This window comes from Colias croceus, chromosome 18 (genome assembly GCF_905220415.1).
Source record: "Colias croceus chromosome 18, ilColCroc2.1".
Lineage (NCBI taxonomy): Eukaryota > Metazoa > Arthropoda > Insecta > Lepidoptera > Pieridae > Colias > Colias croceus.
This window is the reverse complement of record NC_059554.1, coordinates 5,489,378-5,517,355: the sequence shown is the minus strand read 5'-3', so window position 1 is coordinate 5,517,355 and position 27,978 is coordinate 5,489,378. Positions and strand designations below refer to the sequence as shown.

Here is a 27,978-nt window from a genome sequence, read left to right as displayed (position 1 = left end):
ATCACTTGCATCATGGTACCACGAGATGCGATACTCCCGCGGGTTGGCTCGCACGCCGCACTCGAAGTACACGTCGTCGCCCTCCTTGATGTCGCGCGGGTTGAGCGTGCTGCCCAGGCTTAGCGTTACTAGCGGACTGTCTGGATTACAATTATTTTGTATTATTTTCTTTTATACATTTAGAAAAGACCAAACACAAATGATAATAAATAAAACGTGATAAAAATCTGTTAAAGTCTTTAAACTCTTTTTGACGTGACAACGTCTTATAATTCGATAGAGCCGGCTGCACGCACGAAAAAACATGACTCATGCGGCGTTACCTCGCTTTGAGGCGTTCCATGTAGGGCTTGAAGTGCAAGCGAGAGCGCGGTACGAGCGAAAAAAAGCACAATCGTTGTCACGTTTCACTATCGTCAGTAAACCAACTTTGCAGACATCCAATTTTTTTTCTTTTTATTGATGGATTTTAGATCCATTTTTGGATTATTGGTAAGTAAGATGACCAATTCGCAAGTATTAACTTATTTCTAAAGCTACTTTAGAAATAAGGACTGAACCAAAATGTTTCAAATATCCGAACCCACATCCGAAAACAGATTTAACAGACTACATGCATACACCTGTAATTTTTTTATGAATGTTTTATTGATTACAGATTTATTATTTATCGAAAAAATATTAAATTTTTATTAATAACAGCATGTGGGCAGCACTGAAAATATTTGTTTTGGGTATATTTTGATTATTTCTTCTCAAGCAAAGTTAGAATACTGCCGATTTTCTCAATGAAATATTCTTGAAATGTTTCAAGTATTACAGGAAAATAACAATTTTTCTTAGACTTTTTCAACTGAATGTTATAACTAAGGGGATTCGTGAAATTGTGAAAATTGTGAATTTCAAAAATATGATTCGAACTTATTTTTTAATAATATTATGTCTTTGAACACGTTTTCGTGTTCAAAGTCTTTGAACACGTTTTCGTGTTTTAACACCTTTTTTTGAACACCTTTTTTTTATTCGTCAATAAGTTAAATTTAATCACATATAACTGAAATGATTACATATGCGAAACAGAGGCGAAACTGTTTATGTATTAGTGATTTTTTTTATTGAAAAAGGTTGTTTGAACGTATAATGCATTGAGGAAATTTCGAAGGTGAAAAGATTTTAGCGATAAATAAAATGGATATTTGTAACTGTCTAACATAAGTCTGAGTTTAAAGGCACAATTATTATTCATAGTATTTATTGATACATAAAGGACATTCTTCAAAGGTACATTCTATTCAATAATCACGCAAGTGAAACGGGCTCACCTAGTTGTTCAAAATAGTTATTATATATACTTACATACAACATTAAGTTGTAACTGATCGTCGATGGCTTTCGAAGGCAGTCTAGGGTTGGTCGCAACACACTTGACGAACACTCCATTGTCACTCGGTGTCGGGTGAAATACAAGGGTACTAACTGACCACGTTTCGTTCGCGCGTTCTGTGACCTAGTGGGAAGAAATTCATTATAATAGTCATTATAATCATTATCATTATTTTTGTCATCATCATCTTCACTATCATCAAAATCATCGATATCATCATCTTCATCATCGTCATCATCATCCTTATATTATATCTCTAAATTTGTTATGTATTCGATACAAGGACACAGGCCTGATTTGAGATTGAGTCATAATCCACCATAATTTTCAAAATTACTCGGGCAATTTATATTTATAAGGAATTTTGGTAATAAGCATAAATATAAAATAATTTAATAAATTAACAACAGACCAGAGACAGAGTGCCCAACCGAGATGGCTCTGGCCTTTTTAACACAAATTGAGGTTTACGATCAGAAAGAAAGCTCTTAGGCACGTTGTTACCAAGGGGAACCTTAAATTCACTTAGAAATTAAAATTTGACATTAAGGAATAAAATAAATGTACATGGATTTAAAAGACCATTTATTCCTTATGTTGTTTATATGTATAGTGACGTTTTCATTATATTGGTCAAAACATGAAGTGCTATATTTCATCGTGGACACATTGAAAAGCAGATAAATCTAAAAGAAAGCATTATTTTAAATCAACTAGCAGTTAATATTAATTATTCAACCCTATAAACTTTAACATATTTTACTAGGGCATCATAAACAAGTAATAAAAAGCCATATTATAATTAAATTAAAAAGTTAAAACGCTATAATTATTGTATTATAACTTTATTATCCACCAAGTATAATTACGTGCTGACACAATTCCATTGCACCAATATTTACATCTTACAATGTAACTTGTTCTACTATAGTGCATTATGGCCTGTAAAACTAGCGGCAAATTTCTTTAGCGGTGACCTAACTAACTAACTTAACCTATGCAGATTCGAATTGAAGTATCTGAATAATAATTATAATATTTTGGACGCGATAGTGTCGTTTCACTCAGCGCTAAAGTACGTGCTGCCTAAATTATCCTATAGGAGACCTGTGTAGTTCTGTATTTTCAATAGGAACATATCCGGGCTGATGATGATTGTAACTTGTAAGAATTCACACAATAGCCTGATGGAAAATTATGGTAACGCATAAAAATAGACATTACAGGTGCGAAAAATTCCAACTAATATCTTCATCATCATCCTGATTTATGACATAAATACTTTGTAATCCTCAAAATAGTATTTTTAATTTGTCTTGAAACCCTCACCCGTTCCTTCTCGAAGCTTCTATTGTCCTTGTACCAAGTGATGAGAGCTGGCGGTCGGCTGCCTTCAGACACGCATTGGAGGGTCGCGGCCGAACCCGCTATGAGCTGTTGTGGACGGTACAGGAGTGATACCGAAAGAGGGGGTACTGGAAATAATACTTGAATTGTAGTTATATTTGTGTTTACGTAAAACCCTGAAAAATAAATTAAATAATTTGCTTGATATGAAAAAATGGGATTTACTGTTAAATTCTGTCTCTATAGGTAGATATACCTTGTTCCCTAGGCTGGGTTGAGCCTGTCTAGGTTTCTTTTTGAAACAGAAGCGTCTATTTGTTGTCTATTTTCATAATAGTTTAAAAAGTATAATAGCTGTGTTTATAAGAAGCAATCTAATTCATGAGTAATACTTGCCAATTATTATGGAATGAAATATAACCAATCATCATAAAAAGTAAAAGCTTGTTTTTACTTTTTACATTTCGTTTATTTTGATCATAGTTTATCTGTGTTTATTATAAGCAATCGTAAAGTTAAAGGAGTAATAATTATCAATTGTTTAATGTAATAACTCTTCATCGTATAAAAGCTAACTAAATTGGGTATCTTGCTGGATAAATATTGCATCTACAAATTGCCCTAACGCCCAGATTAAAAATCAAAGGAGCGTTTAAATCAGTACACAGCAATCAACTAACTCAATTTTTTATACACGAGCGTACAAATAGTTTCAAAGTGAAGTAGTTTTCTTTATATCAAAGTGAAAAGGTAAATAAATTCGAACATTAGAGGTATGTGAATTGAACGATCATTTTCCTGGTTCGTTAACATGCCTCGATATCGGATAGGAGCGTCTCATTAGCTTCGTGAATTTTATGAAGCGGCAGCTTTCTGGACATTATCCTTTAGAAATTAGGTTTGTAGCACACGGTGTTGTATGCTTATATTTTATTGATGTGTAAGGTAGGGAAATATGCCTTTTGATTACTGGTAATTACATTTTATAGAAAGTTGTATAATTTTCTGAAATAATGGTCTAATACTGAATACAATGCATAATTTTGAATTATATGTTACAAACAAAAATAGTGTCATTCAATATTCGACAATAATTTAGCTAAGTCATAAATGCCCTCAAAAAAAAGTCATAGCAACAGCGAGTACCTATATAATATTATAATAGCAAAAAAATCCTTCACATTCTATAACATCAAACGCAAATAATAAATCTTAATAAGCTCCAGAAAGAAAATAAAGATTAAAAGTTCGTAACAAAATTGTTAACTCACAAGTCATTTCTAATCGCACAGATTTCTCCTGAGGCGGCACGAGATGAGTGTTCGTGGCTCGGCACTTGAACGTTGTATTGAGGTGCTCCCGGCTTAGATGTTGGACTTCTAACCGATTCACAATTACATGTGTATCGGTTTTCACTCCGATGTACTTTTGTACCGGTTTTCCGTCTACGAGCCACGTCACTACGGGCTCTGGGCGACCTGTGTTGAAGGTTTTAATGGTGGTTATAGTAAATAATATGTATGTAGATATATAATAATAGACAATGTAGATAGATAATGTAGACAGACAAGTATGTAACGATTTCGATAGTGACATTTGAATACTTTATATAAAGATATGTAATTTTCAATAGTTGCTAAATTTCATTGTAATCGGTTTAGTAGAATTTGCATGAAACACACACACATCCTCACAAACTTTCGCATTTATAATATTAGTAGGATAAGTAGGATAGGACATCTTATTTTTATATCGGGTCAACTCGTGCGGACCAGAAGTAAGTAGGTAGTTGAGCATATTCCTACAATATATTTTCCGATATACCTATCAAAGAGGTATACAGATCCATTTGGTAACAAAATATAATATTGATGTCATCAACTGAATTATTTCAATGATTTTCATAATATTGTGTACTTCACACAAACAACAATCCATTTGAGTGCGAAATAAATTTTATTTAATTTTAATATGTCAATATTGTAACATTTTGCTTTGCAGTTTTAAAACAAAATGATTATTAACGCAAACATTCACACATATGGACAGTTTTATACGATTGCAATATTTCAATCTACTCAAAGCGGCTATTATTTTATATTTAATAGAAATATGTTTGATGTTCATTATGGGTATCATTTAAGCTATCACCAATTTAATTAGTTTTGTGTTTCTTAAATAATATGGTTTGTCCTCAAAATAGTAGATCTGTCACCAAAACGTAGTCACCAAACAATGCAAAATCAGTTCCACAATAAATCACCTAAAATCCTGAGGTATAAGGTCTAGTACCAAATAAATGTTTTTGTATGTATTATAATAGGTGTGTCCTAATAAGTATTTAAGCAAACTAATTTAAAGAGATCACCAATAAATCATTTTATGTTACTAGAAAACAATTAAAGTTAAAATAATCAATATTTATTCTTAAAAATAATAACCACTGAATAATCAGCTATGGTTTATTAGCTGGCTTATGGCTAGCATAATAATTTGTAGATAAAACACTTAATTAAAGTTAAAATAATCAATATTTATTGTTAAAAAACAATAATCACTGAATAATCAGCGCTGGTTTGGATTTCGAAGGGTGCCCCCTTTTTCTTTTCTGGCCGATAAGCACATTTTTTGTTTCTGGTGGAGGGTTGGCCAGCTTTAAGCGTATGGCTAATCCAATAATATGTTTGCACATAAAAAGGAGTCGCAGTCAGGGATCGATAATCGATTTATTTGGTGACAGATCTACCATTCTGAGCACAGAGCTATTATTTAAGTAACAAAACTGTTATTATAAGAACGAAGTTTATATTCATGTAATGCAATATAATTTTATTGGTTATCGATCTCTTATTTTACACACATATATTATCATTAATTTGATAATTCATACCTGGGAACAATTTTTGTTTATCTGAGAACGAAAATATTTCGTGGTGATAGATCTATTTATTAGGTGATACAACTTGATGACAAATATAAATTTTGGTGATAGAAAATATAGTTCCCGTTCATTATAAGAGAAATCTTGTTTCGAAATCCATACTAATATTATAAATGCGAAAGTAACTCTGTCTGTCTGTCTGTTACTTAATCACGCCTAAACTACTGAACCAATTTTCATGAAATTTGGTATGGAGATATTTTGATATCCTAGAAAGGACATAGGCTACTTTTTATCCCAGGAAAAAGACGCAATCCCACGGGAACGGGAGCTATGCGGGTTTTTCTTAGACTGCGCGGGCGAAGCCGCGGGCGGAAACCTAGTTATTTTATATCTTAATAAAATAATGGAAATACGTTTGATGTTCATTAAAAGAGAAATCTTGTTTCGAAATATGAAATAAAACGTTTTGTAAAATCTGTTTGCGTGCGGCGAAATCCGATAAACAAATGATGTTCGAATTTTAAAACAGTGCTCGATAACGTAGGAAATTTTATAGGGTATGTGTTTGGCCCACTGCATCATTACAATTGGTGGGCACACGGGCAAAGATAATCTGTGCGGCGTAGTACTGGCGCTCCGCCAGCCTGCCATACTGCGGACTTTTCAATGAACTCATTGGAATGGAATATCTCTCCGAATGTTTCTATAAAAGGAGTCAAGTAATAGAAAAATCGAAGAGCAGATCCTAATTTCAGTTAGCTCACATTGTGATGCGCCAGATGCAGTCGAGCGTTGCCTATTGAAATTTAAAACGCCAGATCCCTCCAAGTATGGTAATTTCTTTTTGTGCTCTAGGACTGGAATAAAATTGTTTTTGGGACGTTATCCTTGCTGGTATTGTTATAATAGCTAAAGTTTTTCCTTGTTTGCCAGTAACTAATTCAGTATTGGCTAGGATATTGAATTAAGATTATGTTGTCTTCCAAAGACAACATAATTAATTTTTTCCTAGAGATATGATTAATAAGGTACTTTATATCATAATTTTTAAGGAATAACAATACGCGGGTTTAACATGTTTAATTACTTAATTAAGCTTTTTAATCAACAAAATGCGTAGGTAGCTTTACAAAGGATTACTGGATTATTCCATTTATAGACGGAATTATACACGGAAGTATTATTATAACGATAAAGAACACAAAAATGTTTTGATAAGATGTTATGAGTGCTTTATACATCCTCCAAAATAACAACAACATTAAAAAAGGCGAAATATACGAATCACAGCTGAAAACAATTGCAACTTCTTGCTGAACTAACTCTATTCCAATTCAATATTAGTTACTGCACTTGTAAAGCGACAATGACATGTTTATTAGATTGAAACAACATTAACGGTGTTATCACTCTAGCCCTCTCATGTTTTACTAATTTAAATGTACTTTGTGTACAACTACATAAACCCGAACAATGAATGTTCAAAAACAATTGCAGGATAGAAATATAGCCCTTATTCCATACGAGTAGGTATTAAAATAGAATGTGAAAGGGACTCGTTACTACCAATAACTATTATCGGATACATCGTTTGCACCGCATTCGTTGTGAAATGAAAACTGTGATTGATGATCTAATCGTTACCAACGCCAATACGATTCACAGCAGTTGAATTCAATGTGTATATATGGGCCAATCTACACGATTTATTGTGCTAATGCTAACTGGAAATGCCGGTATTAAATTTGTCAAAAACAATATTAAGCATCGTTGGAAAAAAAATTCATATTACCATGACATTCGTACTCGTACAGCGCGTATCTTGGATTTTAATACGATTGTCTAATCCTAGTTTAATACAAGAATGATGCTGAACGTAATTAAAAACGTTTATTATTTTAATTAAATGAAAAATATGGCTTTGTAAGACATAATCTTAATAAGTTTATTTAGTAAATTATTCAAGACATGTAGAAAATGAAGCTCGACTAATTAAAACAAATGATTTAATTGGTCTATACATTCAAGCAAAAAATTTATTATCTTATTACTCTTACCTCCGCGCACTTCACAAACTAAAACCAGCGCTGAACCTTCTTCAAGAGGACCAACAACCCCTGACACGTCGGCACCAGATTTGTCGTACAACAACATTTGATGTGGTGGTACTGGAACAAAAATTCTATTAAACTACCCTCAGACTTTTTTACACAATATTATAGTTATTATTCAAGTCCAATAGTATTTTGACCAGATTTTTATTACATAGAACTAGTCTAAAGCTATTTTAATAGTGTTAAAATTTGCTATAAAGATGTATACGAAAACTATTTCATAAATTCGGAATGCACTTGAAAAAGGTACAAAATATTAATGTAATAACAAGGCTAACTCCCATCTTGCGCCTTATGAAATTGAGCCGGAATGTTATTCGACGGCAGAAAGGAATGCCTTATTAGCTTAGAGAAAAAATACAAACATCTAATATGAATTACACTATTTAAATTTGCAAACGTGCCTCACTCATAATAAAATGTTATCATGAAAAAATATTGCATATTAAGAATCGATTCAGAGTTTTATGTGGTTTTGTAATCTAGTTTAGATATATTGGGATAATTATTTATTTAACAATTAAATGTTACAATAAAGCATATGCCTAAAACTTGTTTATATTACTCGGATACTTAATGAAAGAATCGTAAATATCCACACAGATATTTTTACGATTCCTTCATAAGGAATCCGTTATTCAGTAGAACTATTGCATTAATTCCCAACTACAATATGATCACACATTCATCGTGATTTTCGTTATAATGAATGATAAAGTATTACTTTAATTAATGCATCGGCTACCAAAATAAGCTGGTTTATTATGCACGTACGAGTAATTTCTGAAACGATGAGGACTTATGGCTGAATAAAGCTTAAAGCCGACATTAATAAGTAGATTTACAACGCCGTAAATTTATTGTTTAATGAGATTGTCTGTTTGGGATCTTTATCAGCCCAAATAGGTCAGTATCAACCTCATAAAAAAATTAATGGAAAATATATCGATGAATTATTTCTTTTTAGAATAAGTACCTATTAATTTATTTCTATAACCTCTTCGTAATTGAAATAATTATTCATCCTAAAGATTTTTATTAATATAGAGACCTCCGATTACATAACTGAGTGTTATTAATTTTATTAATACTTACCAATTTTGTACAATAAAAAGTACCTAATAAACTTCATAAGGAATATAAATGTTCGCCGCTAATAACCATCAATAAAGGTACACATTACAACAATATTCGATTTTATTACAAACGATTAATAGAAGCTCTGGAACAAATTATACTGAAATGAAAATTTTACGACGTTATAAACACACCTGATTACCAAGTTCCCTTTGTGAGGGCCGTTTCTTTACTAACAAAAGATCCTCGCAAATTACCTCTTGGTACAGGCCGCTTAATGGGTTTCAATGGAGTTGCATATATGGAATGTAGGCTTTTAAAATTCTTTGTTCTTAAGAAATTTACTTCCCCATCTCTTTGCGTCTTTCGTTTTGAATAGGGCAATTCTTTTGAAAGACCTGGCGCAGCTTGCCATTTCGCTGGCTATTTATCGTTCTGAGATATTCATAACCGTAATTAGAAATACGTTTAATTAATATACGAATATAATAATGTTATTAAAATATTTTTTTTTAATAATATTAAGAAAACTAATTTAAAACTTAACTGTTTTTGATAGCATTTAAAGAAATATCTAGTTAAATGATAAATTAACGAAAAACCCGAATTGCTATTGATAGCTAAGAAACATTTTTATCCATTCAAATCTAATTTCCTTTCAAATTCTGGCTGTCTCGCGCAAATTTCGTCTGCGTCATCGTTCCCAGGATCGTGGCGTTGTCTGAATAAGCCCGGAATCCCGAACGACAGTTCATAATTAAAATGTCTACGGGATGTTACCCACGATTCATCCATAATGACTAAATTGATTCCACTTCGCCACTTTGGAAAATTTTCATTTCGAACTTTTCCTAATTTTATTTATTGTGTCGCTTCGTTCAAATTTGTTTTTGCAATTAGGGAGCGTTTTTTGAATTGCCGCGGAATGGTTACGACATGGAATATTACTTGACCTTGATGAAAAGTTGATGTTCGGAATAAATGATCGGATTTCTGGAATGCATTTAATTTTGTGATGACCCTGAAGAAGGTGCAGGATTTCGTACGAATACAATAACGTCAAATTTTATAAACACACGTCTATTTTGTGTAAATAGAGTATGGAAAGAACTAATTTTAAACTTTAAATCACTTACCAATTACAGTTAGTCGAATTTGGAAGTTCCTAGTCGGCGAATTCTTGAAATCCACTCGACATCTATACACTCCTTCATCATCCAGCTGTACAGAACTTAGAGTGAGAGACACAGGCCGCGTCACGGTAGCGAAGTAAGCTCGCGGACCGAACGCAGCCGGGTCTGACCATTGTAAGGCTTTGTTGAAAGACCGCCCTCGAACGTCGAAACTGTTAACAAAATATTAACAGAATATGCATATCAATCATTAGGTTTCGTCATAATTAAGTGCAAAAAATTATAGAAGGTTTTGGACGTGTTTGTAAGTTTAGTCTAAGTCAACTTCCATACCTGTCGACTGAATACAAACTTTGTTAGATATAATCAGAAGCCAGAAGGGGTATATGAAATGCAGCGATCACACATTGGAACCGTTTAATTGCAACCATTTAAGTATATTTTATCTGTTATCCCTAAAAAAAAATATAAAGAAAATAACGCTTTCTCAACAAAGGTGCGTAAATGGTCAGATAATGCGTGATCAATTTATTTTCAGTCAGACACAAATACCTGTCCAATTCTAGGATAAAATAAGGAGACTGAAGTTTTTCAATTTCCGGACAGTGTACGTTTTCTCATTTTTCCAACCTTTACCTAATTTATACAGAAATGGGCTTTGCGAGATTATTTTTAGGTAAAAACAATAAAGATGACGCTTTTTATGGAGGCATTATCCTTGTAAAATGGGACATCATGTCTTAACCGAAAAATAAGGTTTCTCTTTGTTTGTTTGCTATATAATGTAGGTAATATACAAAAATGTGTTCTTATAATAATAAAACTAATGTTAGCATCGTTGCTTGTTCATTTTTGCTTATCATGAACGATTCAATCCATAAAATGACACCAAAAAGCCAACTACCTACTAAATATTATAATATATTGCATAGAAAATACTACGTATACCTATAATATTGTTATGTACTATTTATTATATATTCATAACAAAAAATAATCCTTCATTTTGAAATGCAGCACAATTAAAATTGTGTTCCTTCATTTTATAAGTAGATTATTTACAATGCAGATTGCATTATTAACAATATAAGCCTCGTAAACAATTGTCGTTGACAAACAATAAGTATAAGGTATATTTCTTGAATATTGGCAACGAATCAAAAATTAGATAGAAGGGATCATGTATTTGCAACTTTTAAATTGCTCCATACTAAATGTGGTAGTTTCATATATCGTTGAACATGAAAATGATTCTGACGCGATTTTTAAAACCAAACGCATATCCATAACAATAGATTTCATCCCAGTTTCATATAATGGGTGGTCGATAATGTTTTCACGATATAACTTACGCAGCCACTAGCATACCTTTAAAACTGTTGGTATTTTATTTTATAACAAGACCTTTTTCATAAAATTTTATATCAATGTATTGAATCAATAATATATGATATTAATTATCTATACTACAACAAAATATTATAGTCATTATATTTGTCAGCGTAATCCTTCTGGTATAATATTGTATTAGTGAGATAAAATACATTATTCTTCCTGAACACACGATGTAATAATCCTAATAAGAAGTCATTATATTCGTGTAGGTATAAAGGACGGTATACGCTTTTTTCCCTGCAGGTATACCTTATTTAAACGGTCCACATTTTCTCCACAAGATTAGAATTTAACAGGACAATGGGTAATGGATTTCCTAGGAGCTTTCAGGGGCTAATTCTCTGTTTACGATTGAGTGACGCTGCCCGTTCAGTCAGGGACAAAGGTGCTCTAATAAAGGATGGAAGTCCGTTCAAATCAAGTGTAATTTCATTGTAAAACATCTTAAGTGTGTTTCCTTGTTATTTTCTAAATGCTAATTGGATCGACTCTATTCGGCTTCCGTTCATCCACTTAAGGTGTTCGAACGGTTCATTAGCCCCGTCTTAATATTATTAATTAAATGTGTATTCAACATTCGCAATCGAGTTTCCTTAAAAATCGCGAAGTTTTTTTTTAATTATATTACAATTTATATAGGTACTAAAGAATAAATTTATTAGGAAAAATTCGAGTTTTTACCCAAGAAAGGCTTCTCAGTAATCTGAGACAAGAATTGAAATGTCTGAAAATATATTATATAGATCCTAACACCCAGACATGTTTAATAACCTTAAAACCTCATATCAGTCTATTATAAAATAATCACTATAACCAACATTTCAAAATACCTGTATATCGGTTTCCCGCCACTCTTACGAAACCATAGCACCATGTAGACTCTGTCCTCGTTGCCATCGGGTGTGACGTCACACGGCAGAGATGCAGTCCGACCAAGCACTGCGTCCACGTCCACTGTTGATACTGTAAGTGAGTAAAATATGAGTGTCGAGAATCAACTAGTGAAGTGTTAGTAGATACGGCAAAACTACCAAAGTGACACTTCGAACAAAAAATGTTTGGGAAGGGCTTCTTTTTCTCGTTTAGCTAACAATCTAACATATGTGCAAAAATTAATGTATTTGTATTTTTATTTAATTAAACTGATTGTATTTAAGTAGAAATAGGTAATTGTTATTTGTTAATACAAACCTTTATTTATTTCAAATAATAAAGACTTCGATTACCCATCGTTTAACTTTTTATGAACATTACTCACTCTCTTTTATTTAACGGGTGGAATTAAATATTAATAGTACGCCGTCCTCATTTCTACGCATAATCATTGGTGTGACACATTATTAAAATTAATAACCTTAAAGTACATACCAATTTTAATTTAAACACGTTTTATATTGAACACACAAAAAACTTTTATTTAATTTGACATCTTTATTAGTTTCCCGCGCACCGCACATTGTTTTTTTATTGACCACAGACTATAGAAAATTTTCATGACATTTTACAGATTATAATATTATTAGATATTATAATTAAAATAAATAACAATGTAAAAATTAAACTTTTTGTTTGATTAAAATATTATATAAATATAAGAATAATTTTTAAATATTATAGAATTTAACAAATGACATCGTTTTGATTTTTTCATTGCAGTAGGTTATACGATATAATGTCACATACTTCTTAATTTCAACAATAGATAATTCATTTTTAATGTTTGCCATAGAACCTTTTTATACAGAAATTGTTTGATTTAAGCAAGATTTAAGTATATAGTTATTAAAGATTCCTCTTTGTCATTTCTATTCATTATACGATTAGGGACACGATACTGAAGCCAGTTCATTTACATTTAAAATTAATTCATAAAGATAAACCGGGATAAAATTTATTACGCCCTAGATAAAAAATAACTTAAAGCATAAGACACTTTTCTACGGTTTATAATAAAATAAGGAAGGAAAAAAGTAAAGAAAGGAATCCCCCGTGTAATACATTTATTCATTACAAAAGTAATTTAATGAAACGAAGAAGGTAGCGGGTGATTCGAAATTGTGGTTCTGTATGTAAAACGATGACAGATTATATAAAAACGAGCGAGATGTTTTTTTTTTGTCGTGCTACCTACAAATATTGATCGTATTCATCGGTAAATGGTAAATCTTAGATATTGTGTTGATTGATTTTACGCTGTGAATTAGCTATTTATGTTTCTTTTCTCAGTTTTGAATAATTTAATAGCAGAATGTTACAAAATGGATACTTGTGAATATCTTCGTCAAAATATAGGTACCAATCAATAGGTTTGTAACCACACTCGCGGTAAGTATTCATTAATTCTTATTATTAGAATGTATTATATTATTTCATACAGATACTACTATCGATATACTATTTACTACTGTTACAAAATAAAATAAAAAATGATTTAAACATTCACGTTTAAAAGCAAAGCGGAATTCTAAAAAAATATAACGAAGTAAAACCACTGACTAAACTGGCTCCCGTTTAGTGCCAACATTTATCTCGGCTCAGTTAATTGGACTTCTCTGTTTGCTCTATACATAATTTATAAATGTTATCTGTGAAACGAATTAATATTTTATTAATTGCTCTTAAAGGCGTTTCAACGGGAGGAGATAGATGTACATTTTGGATACGTAAATAAAGCGAATGATCAGCGATGTTTATTTAAATATCTATTGTAACCTAGTTTTAGTTTGATTACCATTTTCAATAATATACGATGTATGAGTAAAAATGTAATTTGAAATTTTAAAATTTCAATAACAGCCATGACTCAGGAGGTTTGAAGAGAACGGAACATTTCGTTTTGCGCCTGATCTCTCCCTGGTCATATCGACCTATGGATTTGTTGAAATATAGGAAATACAGTAAATACAGTCAGGACTTATGCACAAATAATATTATTATGAACAATAGTTCATTATAATATTATTTGTACATAAGCTTTCTAGTCACCGCGTCCAAAATTCGGTCAGAAGGAACATGATCTAACTTCGCTCCGTCATTATGACCATAGTCGGATATAAAATAGTGTTAAGAAACCAACAAAAATGCTTTATCTAAACTCTTTGTTCAAAGCTACATCTTGTCAAAACAAGAAACGTAGATCTAAAAATTTAGAACACCGCAAGGCGCGAAGTATGTAAAGCGTGTACAACTTCAAAAAGACTAAACGAAACAGCAAAACTCAATCCGCAGCACAAAGCCTTAACATCAGTATTCAGTTATATGCTGTATGAATTCTATTGTGACGTGCTCATTTCCATCTCTGCCGAATGCATAACAAGTTCGATTGACAACATCCAATCACATTAGTTACTTTCAGAGCCGTCATCGTTGATTTTATACATCTTGTTATAATGAATACAGGTCAATGATTTGCGTAATTAAATCTACCTTTCAATGGCAGCATTCTTTTCCTGTTTTTATTTAATTTGGCTTTATTATTACTTCCATTTTTCAATTTCGTTCCAATTATAATTTTGAGGTTATTTATCGTAAAATTTCACCATGCAAATAACTCTTATCCGAAGTCTATAGCGAATACACTGGTTATTAATTAAAATAATTATGTGATCAAACCGACGGTTAGGTAATATAATTAACGAATTGTGTTTGAATACAGAATACAAACAGCGAGTTTATATTGTATTACTCTATGGTTTAAATTACCATTGAGTGAGCTTTAGGGTATAACGTCTTTTATATTCCTTTGAAAATGTATTCAGTAAATTGAGCCTCCATATTCCTTAATTTATACTCAAAATCACGGAAACGAGGCATGCATTATGATAATTTTTGACCTTATCCATTCAGCTGGAGCGCTTACCTAATGTGACCTAGTTAATGAATATAGGTGAATTTTTATTTAGAAAAAGCTGGACTTGATGGATGATGACTCATTTTATATGGAAAAAATCTGCTAATTCAATTATGAAAGATCCTACACATCTGGAATACAAATTAATTGATTACCTTAATCTTAATTTCAAATAAGTATGGCGAAAAGTAACTACCTGTAACATTATATTAAACTTTTCTTGATTATGTAAATTGTGTATATTGTATGTATTGTGTTGTATTGTATTGTATTGTCCAGTAGAGATTTATCACTAAATCAAATTTCAGCTTCATCAAAGGTAATATGACGCAGGTGACTAATTACCAAACCACGTTTTACAAAATGTTAATTCAAAACTCAGTAGAGACTATTAAGAAGCCGCGTGTCAAAAATTCCAATAAATGATGGATTGGTGGATGGAATTGGTGCTATGACACCGAAAATCGTGATTGATTTATAATTAGATTTAATTTTGATCATTAGAGGGCTTCTCGGTGTCAATCATAAGCATCATAGAGTTTTTTCTGTAAGGTGATATTAATATTAAAATATCTATTGATTAATGAATTGTTTCAAAATATTATCTTGTAGCAATTTACGTTAACGGTATTTCATTTATTTCAAATCTAAGACTATCAATAATCAAGGTCAATAAACTGGAAATTAATAACTTTTTATAAAGACAATTCGTTAGGAAAAATAGACTCGGGAAAAAAGGCTCTTGCTTAACAAGCAGCCTAATAAATAAATATACATTTATAGAATTTTCTATGTTTTTTACGTTGGTGGTTTAGAGATCGCAATTTATAAAAAGCATTTAACACTGCTTGTTCATGCGTGGGTCCGATACCTGTATTTAACTAACATAATGTGATTGGAACACAGATATTCTCGGAAAAAGATCTTTATTGAGTGCTAATTGTATTATAGACAAACATTATTGGCATATTGTACACGAGTACATATCCCACTGTTTCAAAGAAATCGTTTGCGCGTAGGTACTATTTAAACACTAGACAATGGACGTAGCAATTTATTCATAGTTATAACTATGAATCAATTGCTTATATATATATGCGCAAATAATTAAAACTTTTATGTTTTTATTATAATTGCGAGAATTTGTAAAACTGTACACGACTACAGTTACTGGTTTGATATTTTCACAGATTCCCCCAACAAACTCCGCCAAATTTTTAATTCACTTTTTAACGATTAGAATAGATAAGTGCATAATATATATTATAATTTTTTCATTGTTTAAGATACTTAATAGTTGATTCATTCATTGTACCTATACTTTTAAACTTACTTTACGCATGTTGTGCTTACCTATAAGTGTTTTTTTACATTGATCATATAGAATTGTATTTTAACTTTGATGTTTTATCTGTGATGTAAAGAAACTTTGGTAAACCAAATAAATAATAATACATCACTTTGGCCAAGTGCGGGTTGGCAGATGTCAACCTTATGATTTTTGGACATACCAGATTCATCGCGATATTTTTCTTCACTGAATTAAATTAAAAGCGTTATTTAATATTTGAGATATAAATTAATAACATAGTTCAACACAATGCATACTATTTCTATAAGAATGGAAGATAGATTCGAATCCCTGGAATATTGTGCTATTTGCGTACCTTTTACTTCCACAATATCAAGGAAATTCAAGGAAAAAATGCTTCGTTTCGAGCGTGCATTTACGATATCAAATTCACCCTTATGTGCGCTATATACGTACTTCGACTGCGTATAAGAGCAAGTATAAATAAAAATTGCATTTCTATTGAATGTTGCAATTGTATCCAGAATATCGCTGCATTGGGACATCATTGCGCTCAGACACTCAGATATTCAATTTGTATACGAAAATGTTGCCTAGATAACGATGCAATTGTGTTTTTGCTTATTTGCTATCTCGTTTTATTTCATTGTTATGGTAAATTATGCAAAGATTAAAAACATAAATTAAATACACGACATTGAAGTAATATAATGAAATTATGGGTTACTTGGTAACTCTCTCATCTCGGAATATTATTTAAGACATTTTGCATCTGCTAGATGTTGTTTACTTGTACACCCACCAGCATAACTTTAATAATTATTATACATGTTAGCATCGTCAAAATATATTAATTGAATCTTCTATACCCGCTGTTTGTTTAGTTTTAACCTTGAACTGTCTTATAAAATATCATTCGTAAGAGAATATTTACAAAAATGGTATAGCATTATCTATTTTTATTTTTTGAAAATATTTAATATAGTTAATAAATCAATATTACTTACAAGTGATGGAACATCACATAAAATACAATATTTTATCATACTTGGTTCAAATCTATCAAATTATTTTAGTTCTGTAGGAGATCGTGTATTAATATTATTAATATACATATAATGAATAATAAAATTGATAGATTGGAACCAAGTATCATAAAATATTGTATTTTATGTGATGTTCCATCGATTGTAAGTAATATTGATTCGTAAACTAAAGCTACCCGTACATTTTACTACTCATATTTAATCATACGTTACAAAAAGTTAAAATTCAACCGGCGTTTACGAACACGACCATTAGTAAACGAATCAAAACTGAAATTACGGAGGTGTCTCGAACGAAAAGCTAGTTATTACGTAGCTATAAAAAGCTCGCATACATAGTGTAGTTGCCGCATCGAGTAGGTTGCTTTAAACGAGTACGATCACGCGAACCGTTTGATTCACGTCCGAAAAACTGAGCGGAATAGTCGAAGAGAATGTTGCGGAAAATTGTATTGAATTTCAGTATTATAGGTGGAAAAGTTACTTTTGAAATAACGCAATCTAATAAGTGTATTCGGTACATGTATTATACCCAGATATTCAATATGAAGCAAATAATGAATATTCGTCCTTGTTATTGTTACTTCGATACTTGTTATTGTTACTACGATGTTACAAAATAGGCAGCCACAATAAAAAAAATAAAAGAAAATAATTTCATTTTATATTTTATTGCAGTTGATTGGAAATAATGTTCCAATATTATGTAATCGCTTTCAGCCTTAATGAGACACTTAACCCTATTAATATACATTGTATTATACAATATCTTGTAAATATTTTTAATTTATGTCAAGTTTCTACAGCTTATATTGCATCTGAGACTCGATCCCTGACCCCATTACAGTGTTGTTGTGAACACCCTCTGGATACCAACTTGTGCGTTTATTGTTGTCTTTGTTAAAAAGGTCAACAGGAAATCTCGTTCCATTGCTAGTCTTCTGAGCAGATTGCGTTCAGCTTTTAATCATTGCTTTATACTACAAGATAATGTACTTCCTATTCAATTTTCTGACTTACGACTACCTCGATTTTACTATGTGTTTCTTATTACATGGGTTATATTTTTTCATCGAGTAGGCATTATTCAGATGTTTGATAAAACACTTAAGAGTGTAAAATACTTCATTTCAGTTAAAGCAGTCGCAAACCTTAATTAAAATCATACTTAGTACCGTGAAAGTAAATTATAGTACTTCCTTAAGTACAGAGGTGGTAGACAATAGAGAAATTAGTTTTAATTTTTTTTCTATCTTCCTACGTGAGATTATAAACGTCAGTCTGGATAAAACAATTTGAGAAGGGATGTATTTTAAGTTGCCCTTTCATTCGTTGCCTTTCTGATAACTAATAGTTAATAAACTATTTGTTCGTATATTAAAGTTATAAGGCGTGTTTTATTATACTCGTTTTTTAGGATACACTTCAACCGCGTTATTTAATACATATTCGATAGACCCTATGGTCTATCGAATATGTATTAGTAGCTATAAAAGGATACATTTAACTCTCGCTGAATAAAATATTGCTCTTTTAATATTATTAAGTTCGCATTAAAGGACAAAACTTCGCTAACAATCAATCGAGCAGTATAATATTTAGTAGTCTCAGCAATATTTGTGTAACCATATTAAGATTCGAAACCGATCTGCGAATCATGTATTCAGTTCCCAGTCGCTATCCAACAAAGCTTTGAAATTAATTAATGTAAAACAATTTATTTATTATACTTACATGTATATTTCAATTGCCTTTAATTTCGACCACCAACAAAATAGGCAAAAGCTCTTGCACTCTATAGTTTTATTTACTCCACACCCTCCCACCAAACTGCCGGTCATAACTTGCGAGACTGTTCTAAAAGTAATCCATCTTCGCTTTTCGATAATACATTACCAAATTTGAAACGCTACAATATACTGCATGTATATTTAAAAAGGCTGACAATTAATGTAGGCTGAAAATGATGATATTTAAAAAGGTTTCTTGATGGTTTTGTTTTTCATTTTTCGATGTTTGATTTCTGATGAATATTTATCCATTCTTCAAAAGATAATTTACATGAATTGAATTAGGCCGCTAACATTATTGTTTCATCTTAAAAATGTATGCTTGAATCAACATGTCACTTTATATTTTGTACAAAATGTTTATGACCTATCGATTACAAGTTTTTATTTCACCCCGTTCAATTATTTCCGATAGATATCATAAAATCCACCTTTGTTCCCACGTTGAAAAATTGAAGCGATTTTAAACCTTTTTTGGTATCAAAGCTTGCATGTTCAATCATAACGTGGAACAGACGCCGACCAAAATAGATTATTCAATTCGAATCCATCTCACGTGAAGCCTCGAAATCGGTCAGAGAGTCAGCGAGGGAGCGCTCCCAGAGGCGAAGGCACGTGACTCGACTAGCCATCGGCCTTTATTATATCATCAGCTATTCTATAACGCAGTTTTTAAGCGTCGCTCATAATTGCTGGCTTCGGAAAGAGTCGAATACGGTAAACATGTAATTTCCACGAAACGTGCTTTACAAGTTTGTTTCAAAAATTAAAATAATTGACTGAAAATAGGGTGAAACGAGAATACAGAATAACAAACGCCAAACATAAATGTTATAGGATAATAAGATTATTACTAGATAGTAATTCAATTATTTCCATTGCTATTAATAAATGAAAATAGTAATTCCTAATTCTAAAAGGTTAATTTGTTTGAAGCACAATATTCTTCTTCGTGTATTAATCTGTTGTATAGTTAGTTCACTGTAAATTATAATTATATCAGAAAATAAGAAAATGCATTAGAACTATAAGATAAAGTGTAAATAAAGGAAAGTCTCTAAGTACTTTTCCGAGAAACATTCTTTTCGTAGCGCCGTATTTTTCACTTATATAACAAGAACTAATGAAGCGAAATTGGCTCACAAGTACAAATTATTATGTAATGGATTTTATAAATATGTTATAATTTGTAACAATATTAAATAGTATACTTGAATAAAATGTCAGATTTAAAATTAGTTTCACAATTTCTTTTACTTATCTCCCAGTTAAAATGATAAATAGAATGATTTAAAAATGCAACCAAATAACGATCAAGATTTATAGTAAAAATAATAAGAACAAAAACAAACCATTGCTATGTATAATATATAACAGAAGATGAGATTTGGCAGTCATTTTCATTCATTAGACTTTAAAAAGCTGGCATGAAAGCAATTTGCATTTAAGAGATTACTTAGTAAAATTTACGTGATTTAATTACAAGTAAATAACAACATCTGTAAAACAATTTTAGCATTAGAAAATCATTTTAATACGAAGAGACCATATTAGAGATAATATTATAATTTCTAATATAGAGATAATATTATTATTTCTCCCTGTTATGCAAAATAACCAATAACCAATTGAAAAGGGCTTGAACTATGATAAAATATAAATAAAATAAAAACAAATTCAAACATAATTTTAATTTACACCGTTTGGAAAGGTTATGTTTACATTAACCAGTTAAGTGGAACATGTTTTCGAAATCTAGTCCAATATTTTGATTGGAATTTTACTGAATACTTTTCACAGGCTCACAACTGAAACATAAAATACACAAGTATCTACGATTAGACGTGTTTGTGTATTTTGTATTCTTATCAGAGTGACAATGATTACGTACAGCTACTTGTAAAAGTTTGTATAATAATAAATCCATATTTCACTTGACTATGGTTTCACGCATAGAAATCTAAATAGTTTCACGCGTGAATAGTTGAATCAATTTTGCTGATCATTTTTTGTTGTGTTTGTTATTGTCACAAGGATGTTTTCACATAAAAATAATGCCAGTAAATTGCGAGCAGAAAGATATATGCATCATATTGTTTTTAGATTTATTACTTATTTGCTAAAATCAAACTAGGTAGCTTGCAAAAGAAAATCAGTTGTTTCAAAATATATTGTGTTACACATAAACTATTAGAATAAAGCGACTTCTCTCTATATTACAAAACGAATCCCTTGCACCGAGCTCAAATAGAATCGAACCTTAGCGTGACTCAAGAGTTTATTCATATGCGATATAAAAGTACACCTTCCACTTAACTGGCGAGTTTTATTGAAGTATATAGCTATTCGATATATGAATGTTTTCCCTTTTAGTGCTATTCAGCTGGTTTATTTCTTTTATTACTTACATTATGATACTTTATCGCTTTCGCTGTGCATTATGGGAAAATGGCTTATAGCACGCAGTAAATAATAATATTATAGTGCTGATGTATATTTTTTTAAATGTTTGAATGCGTTCTATGATAAGTTAAAAAAAATAAACAACGAAATGTATTTGTTTAATTTTAATAATATTTGAATTCTTATCTGAAATCCAATTTTTAATTGAATGAAAATCTTCTCAACTCAAGTTATAAATTAAACAATGATTTTTTTACATTTCTTTTATGGACTGCACTCGCCACATAGAACGGCATAGGTACAATTATATGTACGTACACGTGTACACGTACAGGCTGCAAGATTTGTGCTTACGTCATTTAACATATGAATTAATGGCAAGCAGGCGCTGTAAGCATGCAAGCGTAGTAAACGAAGCATTAAGAATGTGTGCCCACATTCTACACTGGGCTACGTAAGATGTAGCGACACGTCGTAGAGGTTCTAAAGGCATGATTCAGAAATGTTATATTGCTACGACACTAGACCTATGAGAATTGTTTGTCCTAAAATACGATGCGTACGTATTTTGAACTCCAAAATTATGGAAGGGTCCGGGCTGTACAAATCATTTTAGGTACAAACGGTATTATGAAATAGTAGAACGTATAGTGTAATCCAATTCAAAATATTTTCAGAGAAGTGTTAATATACATGATGTGGCTAACTTACACAACGATATACTTAAAAGAAATCTAACTCTAGATCTTGCATAAAATTATGTGTCAGCTTAAGAGCTCACACTTTTGTTTCCTAAAGATTGTAGTATCTAATGAGACAAAAAATGGTATGTTGTTTTTACATTGAGTTTATAAGAAACAAATGTACAAGACATTTTCCAACACGAGAAAAGTAACATATTCAAAATATCAAATAATAAGCAAATTATACGTAAGAATAAATATTGGCTTGCGCAATTCGTACGCCTAGTTTAATGTCATTACACCTAGCTTGTTAAGAGCTGACAAACTTAGGTGAAGGTACGGTTCGTTAGTGATGTGACGCGAATCGCTGCCTCACTAGCGTATCGATTTACCGAACTACTCCCGCATAAATCGTCTCAAACGTAAGTGAAACGAAAATTAAGGCATTTCAGAGCTGATGAAATCTACATTCACTTAAACATCACACAAATTTAATCTTGACAGCGCGTTCCAAAACAATTATAATAGTTCGTTTCAATTTATTCCACGCAACGCAAAACATTAACCCAAAATTAAATTCGAAACCGCAACACGTGCTAATGGTAAATTATAAAGGAGACAAGCGCCGTAACCTCATAAAGCGAGAAAACCCACATCAAAATTGAAACTCAAAAGCGATTCGCTTAATTAAGGGCAGTATAACGAATTGAGCATAAAATAATGAATTCATAAAAGCGTGCGAAAGCGTGCGTGACCGAAGTATGATTTAGCAACATGTTGAACCCATGTCTGTCACACGTAGGTGTCGCGCGATCCACGCCCTCTGTCGTCTGCCCTTAACAAATTGCGACTTAATCTCTTCATGCCTGTTTAACATGGATTACTAGATTATAAGGATAAATAAATTACGAGCTTTTCACATAATGGAATTTGAGTATATTTAATTTACAAATTGTAGAGTCATGTGGTTCCTCGTACTGTTTACTCACTATACCAACTCACATCTACGTGTTTTATATTTTATAGTGTAATGAATTTAAAGTTAATGATTTATCTTTTATGTCTTATTAAGGGGACAGAATGGTGACAGTTACTAATTTATATTTCGTTTCATTAAAATAAACCTGAAAAAAAACTACGTTCAATTTATTTTAGTATTTTGAGAAAGTCAAATGCTAAAATAAAATAAATGAATGTTTAGAGAATAAAAACGTTACCTACGCATGTTTATTTGTTATTATTATAATAATTGTCTTGACCAAAAAATGTTTAAAAAAAACTTATCCTGGGTACTCTAACGGCATTGTAATACCAGCTTCCCTTGCAAAGATTAGAATTACGCGGAAATTCTAACACAATTATATATATTTAATTAAAACCTAACAAATTTTTGACAGTTGTTAATTGTGCTCAGCGTAGAACCTTCGAAACGTTGTATAGCGAAATTATTTAATTTCTCTTGTCATTTACGCGTACAAACGGACGGCTGTATGTAGCAACCGAAATTTTGTCGGCAACTGTACTTAATTAATCCTTACTTTGAGAACGAGGTTCATTTTAATTATAATCACAACATCAGAATAGTTACAACGGTCTGTACCCAAACTATATGTTCTCTAATTAATTTAGGAGCTCTATACTGCAAATAGATTGCACAAAATGTAAATTTATACCACCTCTGAACTAAAATGTTTCGTGTGAATTTTAATAACCGTAGTTTTAAAATAGAATCGCGTTTCAAATTAAGTCATATCATAATGAATGAAAATTTTTATAATGATTGGTAGAGATGTTTCAAATGGGTGGACGTTGATATTATAAGAATTAAGATCATAAACACGTGATACTAATATAATAATGCACGTAGTGTTACGTATATTAAAATTATATTGGAAAAAAAATTGATCAATGAAATTAATCAATATTTGTAAAAGTTTCATATGCTTTTCATCATTTACGATAAATTAAATTAAGGTATTTTACAAAAAATAAAACAAAACAGTAATTACTTTCAACATTGATTCAAAAGTTTTCCAATCACGGGAGTAACTATCAGCAGTATACCTACATTATAATTTTTCATTCAATCTATTAGAAAATGGCTCATTAATATCCTAAGGTCCAATGTGACACAGGTCCAATTGGGACGTTAACCTGCGCTTGTACAAGTCAAATCAGAAAACCACAAATGGCTCGCAAAGTTTCCGGTCCCGAACCAATTAACCCCGGGGAGAAACTCTAGTTATTAAACAAAATTAACTTCATAATATTCCATTCATAAGCCGAATATGCGATTTAATTTGGGACCGTGCGATTGAGTCCAACAGCAAATTTCGGCGCCGCTGCATTTCTAATCCACTATCAATTTACAAAGTTTTTATAATGTATTCTATGTTAGTGGTTAGTTACACTATTAAGTTGCAATCTATGAATGTACGAAAGAGTATATTGACGTTACTAAAGAAATATTTTCATGTTTATCTATACACTAGCGGTCCGCCCCGGCTTCGCTAATTCGCAATAAAAGGTAGCCTATGTTCTTTCTCAGGGTCTAAAGATTGTCTGTGCCAAATTTCATCAAAATCGGTCCAGTAGTTTATGAGCCTATTCATTACAATCAAACAAACAAAGTTTTCCTCTTTATAATATTATTATCTATATCAAATTCAAATCAAACAACGGCAATTTTCGATACATTATCATAAAGAACACTGAAAGGTTTTTCATTTAATAGTCTCAAATAATAAGTCACTTTGAAACACTAAAAATAATTTTGATAGTTACTATAATATTTCACTTGTTTTACAAGTAACTCTTTTCAATGATTTTTCTGATTAAAGAAAAGCTGTTAATAGCATGTAACATAATTTGTTCTTTTCGGGTTTAAAACCGATCTGCTGAAACTTTATTTTCCATAGTTAAGAACTGATCCATTTTATTAAGCATACTTATCTTCGCCAAGTTCAGAATGAATTATAAAATTATTCATTATTGATTAGCTTTATTCTTTTAACATTAAAATATAATAATTAATTGAGGTCGTATCACTTGCTAATGAATCTTTTACTACTCAAGTGGATGTTAATACTTATATTTTTGGTGGTTTTCATCGTACTGTAATCCTGGTACTAATATTATAAATGCGTAAGTTTATATGTTTGTTTGTTACACAGCGATAATAACTTGTTTTAACACATAGAATAGTTTTTATCCCGAAAATCAGACGGGAACAGGAACTATGCGGGTTTTCCTTTGATACGCGTGGAACTGCAGGTGAAAAGCTACATAGTGTTTTTAGTAAATAAATATTGTGACAGTTAAATATTTAAGCAGAAATAAGTCCACAAAAAAGCTGTCGCGGACAAAATGAACACAATACAAAATGACAAACATATTAAATAACATAAGAACAAACCACCGAAACTGTGACAATAAAGCGCAAACTAAATAAACGAAATAAAACAAAAACTCCCAGTATCGCACTGTTTAAACAAACATAAGTAATTACGATGTCATTAAGGTTAATTTTTAATTTAACAAAGCGAGTTAAGCGCTTGTATTTCGTAATTGGATTTTTACTCCTATTGTATTAACAAGTTTGCCTGTATTCATGTAATGTTTGCACGGTATAGTATAAAACAAAGTCGCTTTCTCTGTCCCTATGTCCCTTTGTATGCTTTAATCTTTAAAAGTGCGCAACGGATTTTGATGCGGTTTTTTTTAATAGATAGAGTGATTCAAGAGGAAGGTTTTAGTATATAATTTATTATGTTTTAGATAAAGTGAGCGAAGCCGCGGGCGGTAAGCTAGTGAAAGATAATTTGTAGTAATAATTTTGAAACATTTGACGGAATTATTTTAAGGTATATAGTACACATTTTACAATTACCTAGTACCTACCCTTCGGCTCATGGATGTTCGTTTACATTTTTTATTGTAAGTAGCTTTCTGTAAAGCCGCTATTTTATATTACTTGCTGTCTCAGCAAACGTTGTTCTTTCCTAGTCTTATTACTGACTATAAAAATAGATATTGACCGATTCTCAAACCAACCCGATATGCTCACAAAATATCATGAAAATCGGTGCAGCTGTTTCGAAGGAGTATGGTAACTAACATTGAATTACGTTACGTTATTGTTAAGAAATTACAATTAAATTTAAAAAAGAGTTATAACTACAAGACTGCGTACAAAGATTGTTTAATAATATTTATATTATAAGCAAAACATGAAATGCTTCACTTCTAAATATATTCCAATTAAAACAAGATTAAAACAGTTGTTTTTGAAATTAAATTTAAATTATATTTTTCGTTATGAACAACAGTTTATTATTTTTAATCATAGGCGTGTTGAACATATTTCATGCACACGATTAAAATTTCATAATTAATCTTTCACTCCACTACAGACTTCATTTTTAGTTAATTTTCCATTTTGTTTTCTTTATTGTTTTACATCGATGTTAATGATCGGTGTTGCGGTTTGGGGTTTGGGGTTGATTTTAATTAATTCAGAACGAAAAACTTAATAAGGAATTATGTAAATAAAAAAATGTTGTGTGGTTTTATGAAACCACGGTAAAAGTGAAACTGTTCGAACGGCTCCGAACACTGCTTTGTGTAGCGCATGTCGCGTGCCGAGTAGGTATACCTACTCGGCAGCCGCGATACACGCGACATGCGCTACACAGACCAAAAAGTTTGAGACGATGTAATAAAAGTTTCACTTTAAAAACTTATTACACGTAGATGATACAACAGCATTTATCTACATAATAATAATATTTTTAAAGTACCATACCTACATAATATGTATTTATTTTCAATTACATGTTAGTTAGAAAAAATAAACATCTCTACGAGATGTAGCATGTATGTCTCGTAAACGTATAGCTGAAACTGGAATATTTGTTAATGTGTGTAAAATACACATGAGGAAAGTATTTAAATTAGCTTTTTGGTTACATCAAAGCTTAGCCCAGATCACTCAAACTTTTACTGATAATAATAACTGCGTTAAAAACAACCGACTTCAAACTTGCACTTGCAACATTTACAAATACAGACAAAAATGCTCATAAAATACTGGGCCTATCCGAATAAAATTTTTATGGGATCAATTCGACACCATCCCACATCGAACAAAAAAAGAATCACGTAAATCGGTTCAGAAACCTCGGAGTAATCGGTGTAGATACATAAAAAAAAAACATACCGGCCGAATTGATAACCTCCTCCTTTTTTTTGAAGTCGGTTAAAAATAATATGAAATGTAAGCCTTCTAAAAATAAAGTCATGTCCAATATTTTAGAGTATTAGGAAAAGTTATAAATAAACTTACGGAGGCGATAAAAGTAATGTGGCGATAAAAAAAGTTTGGTAAAATGATTCAGTTGATATTGCACGCGACATAGATTGATGTGTGACCGCTCTCTGGCGCTTTTTATATCATATAGCTGTAGTTTGAGACCTTCATAACTCATTTTATAAATTACATTGCATAGTTAGATCTAAATTACTTTTTTAAACATCTGTTTATATCTCAATTACAGTTACA

General features: G+C 31.2%; 1 protein-coding gene across 1 annotated transcript in view; it reads right to left on the bottom strand.

Annotated features, from left to right (window-relative positions):
• Window positions 1–27,978, bottom strand: part of LOC123699904 (hemicentin-2-like) — a 128,608-nt gene that overhangs the window by 13,720 nt on the left and 86,910 nt on the right. Inside the window, exons 5-11 of the mRNA XM_045646951.1 lie at window positions 12,165–12,297; window positions 9,943–10,151; window positions 7,673–7,783; window positions 4,003–4,209; window positions 2,714–2,859; window positions 1,357–1,507; window positions 10–140 (exon numbers count right to left, since the gene is read on the bottom strand). Coding sequence (XP_045502907.1) covers window positions 10–140; window positions 1,357–1,507; window positions 2,714–2,859; window positions 4,003–4,209; window positions 7,673–7,783; window positions 9,943–10,151; window positions 12,165–12,297 — 1,088 coding nt within the window. The remainder of the gene's footprint in view (window positions 1–9; window positions 141–1,356; window positions 1,508–2,713; window positions 2,860–4,002; window positions 4,210–7,672; window positions 7,784–9,942; window positions 10,152–12,164; window positions 12,298–27,978) is intronic.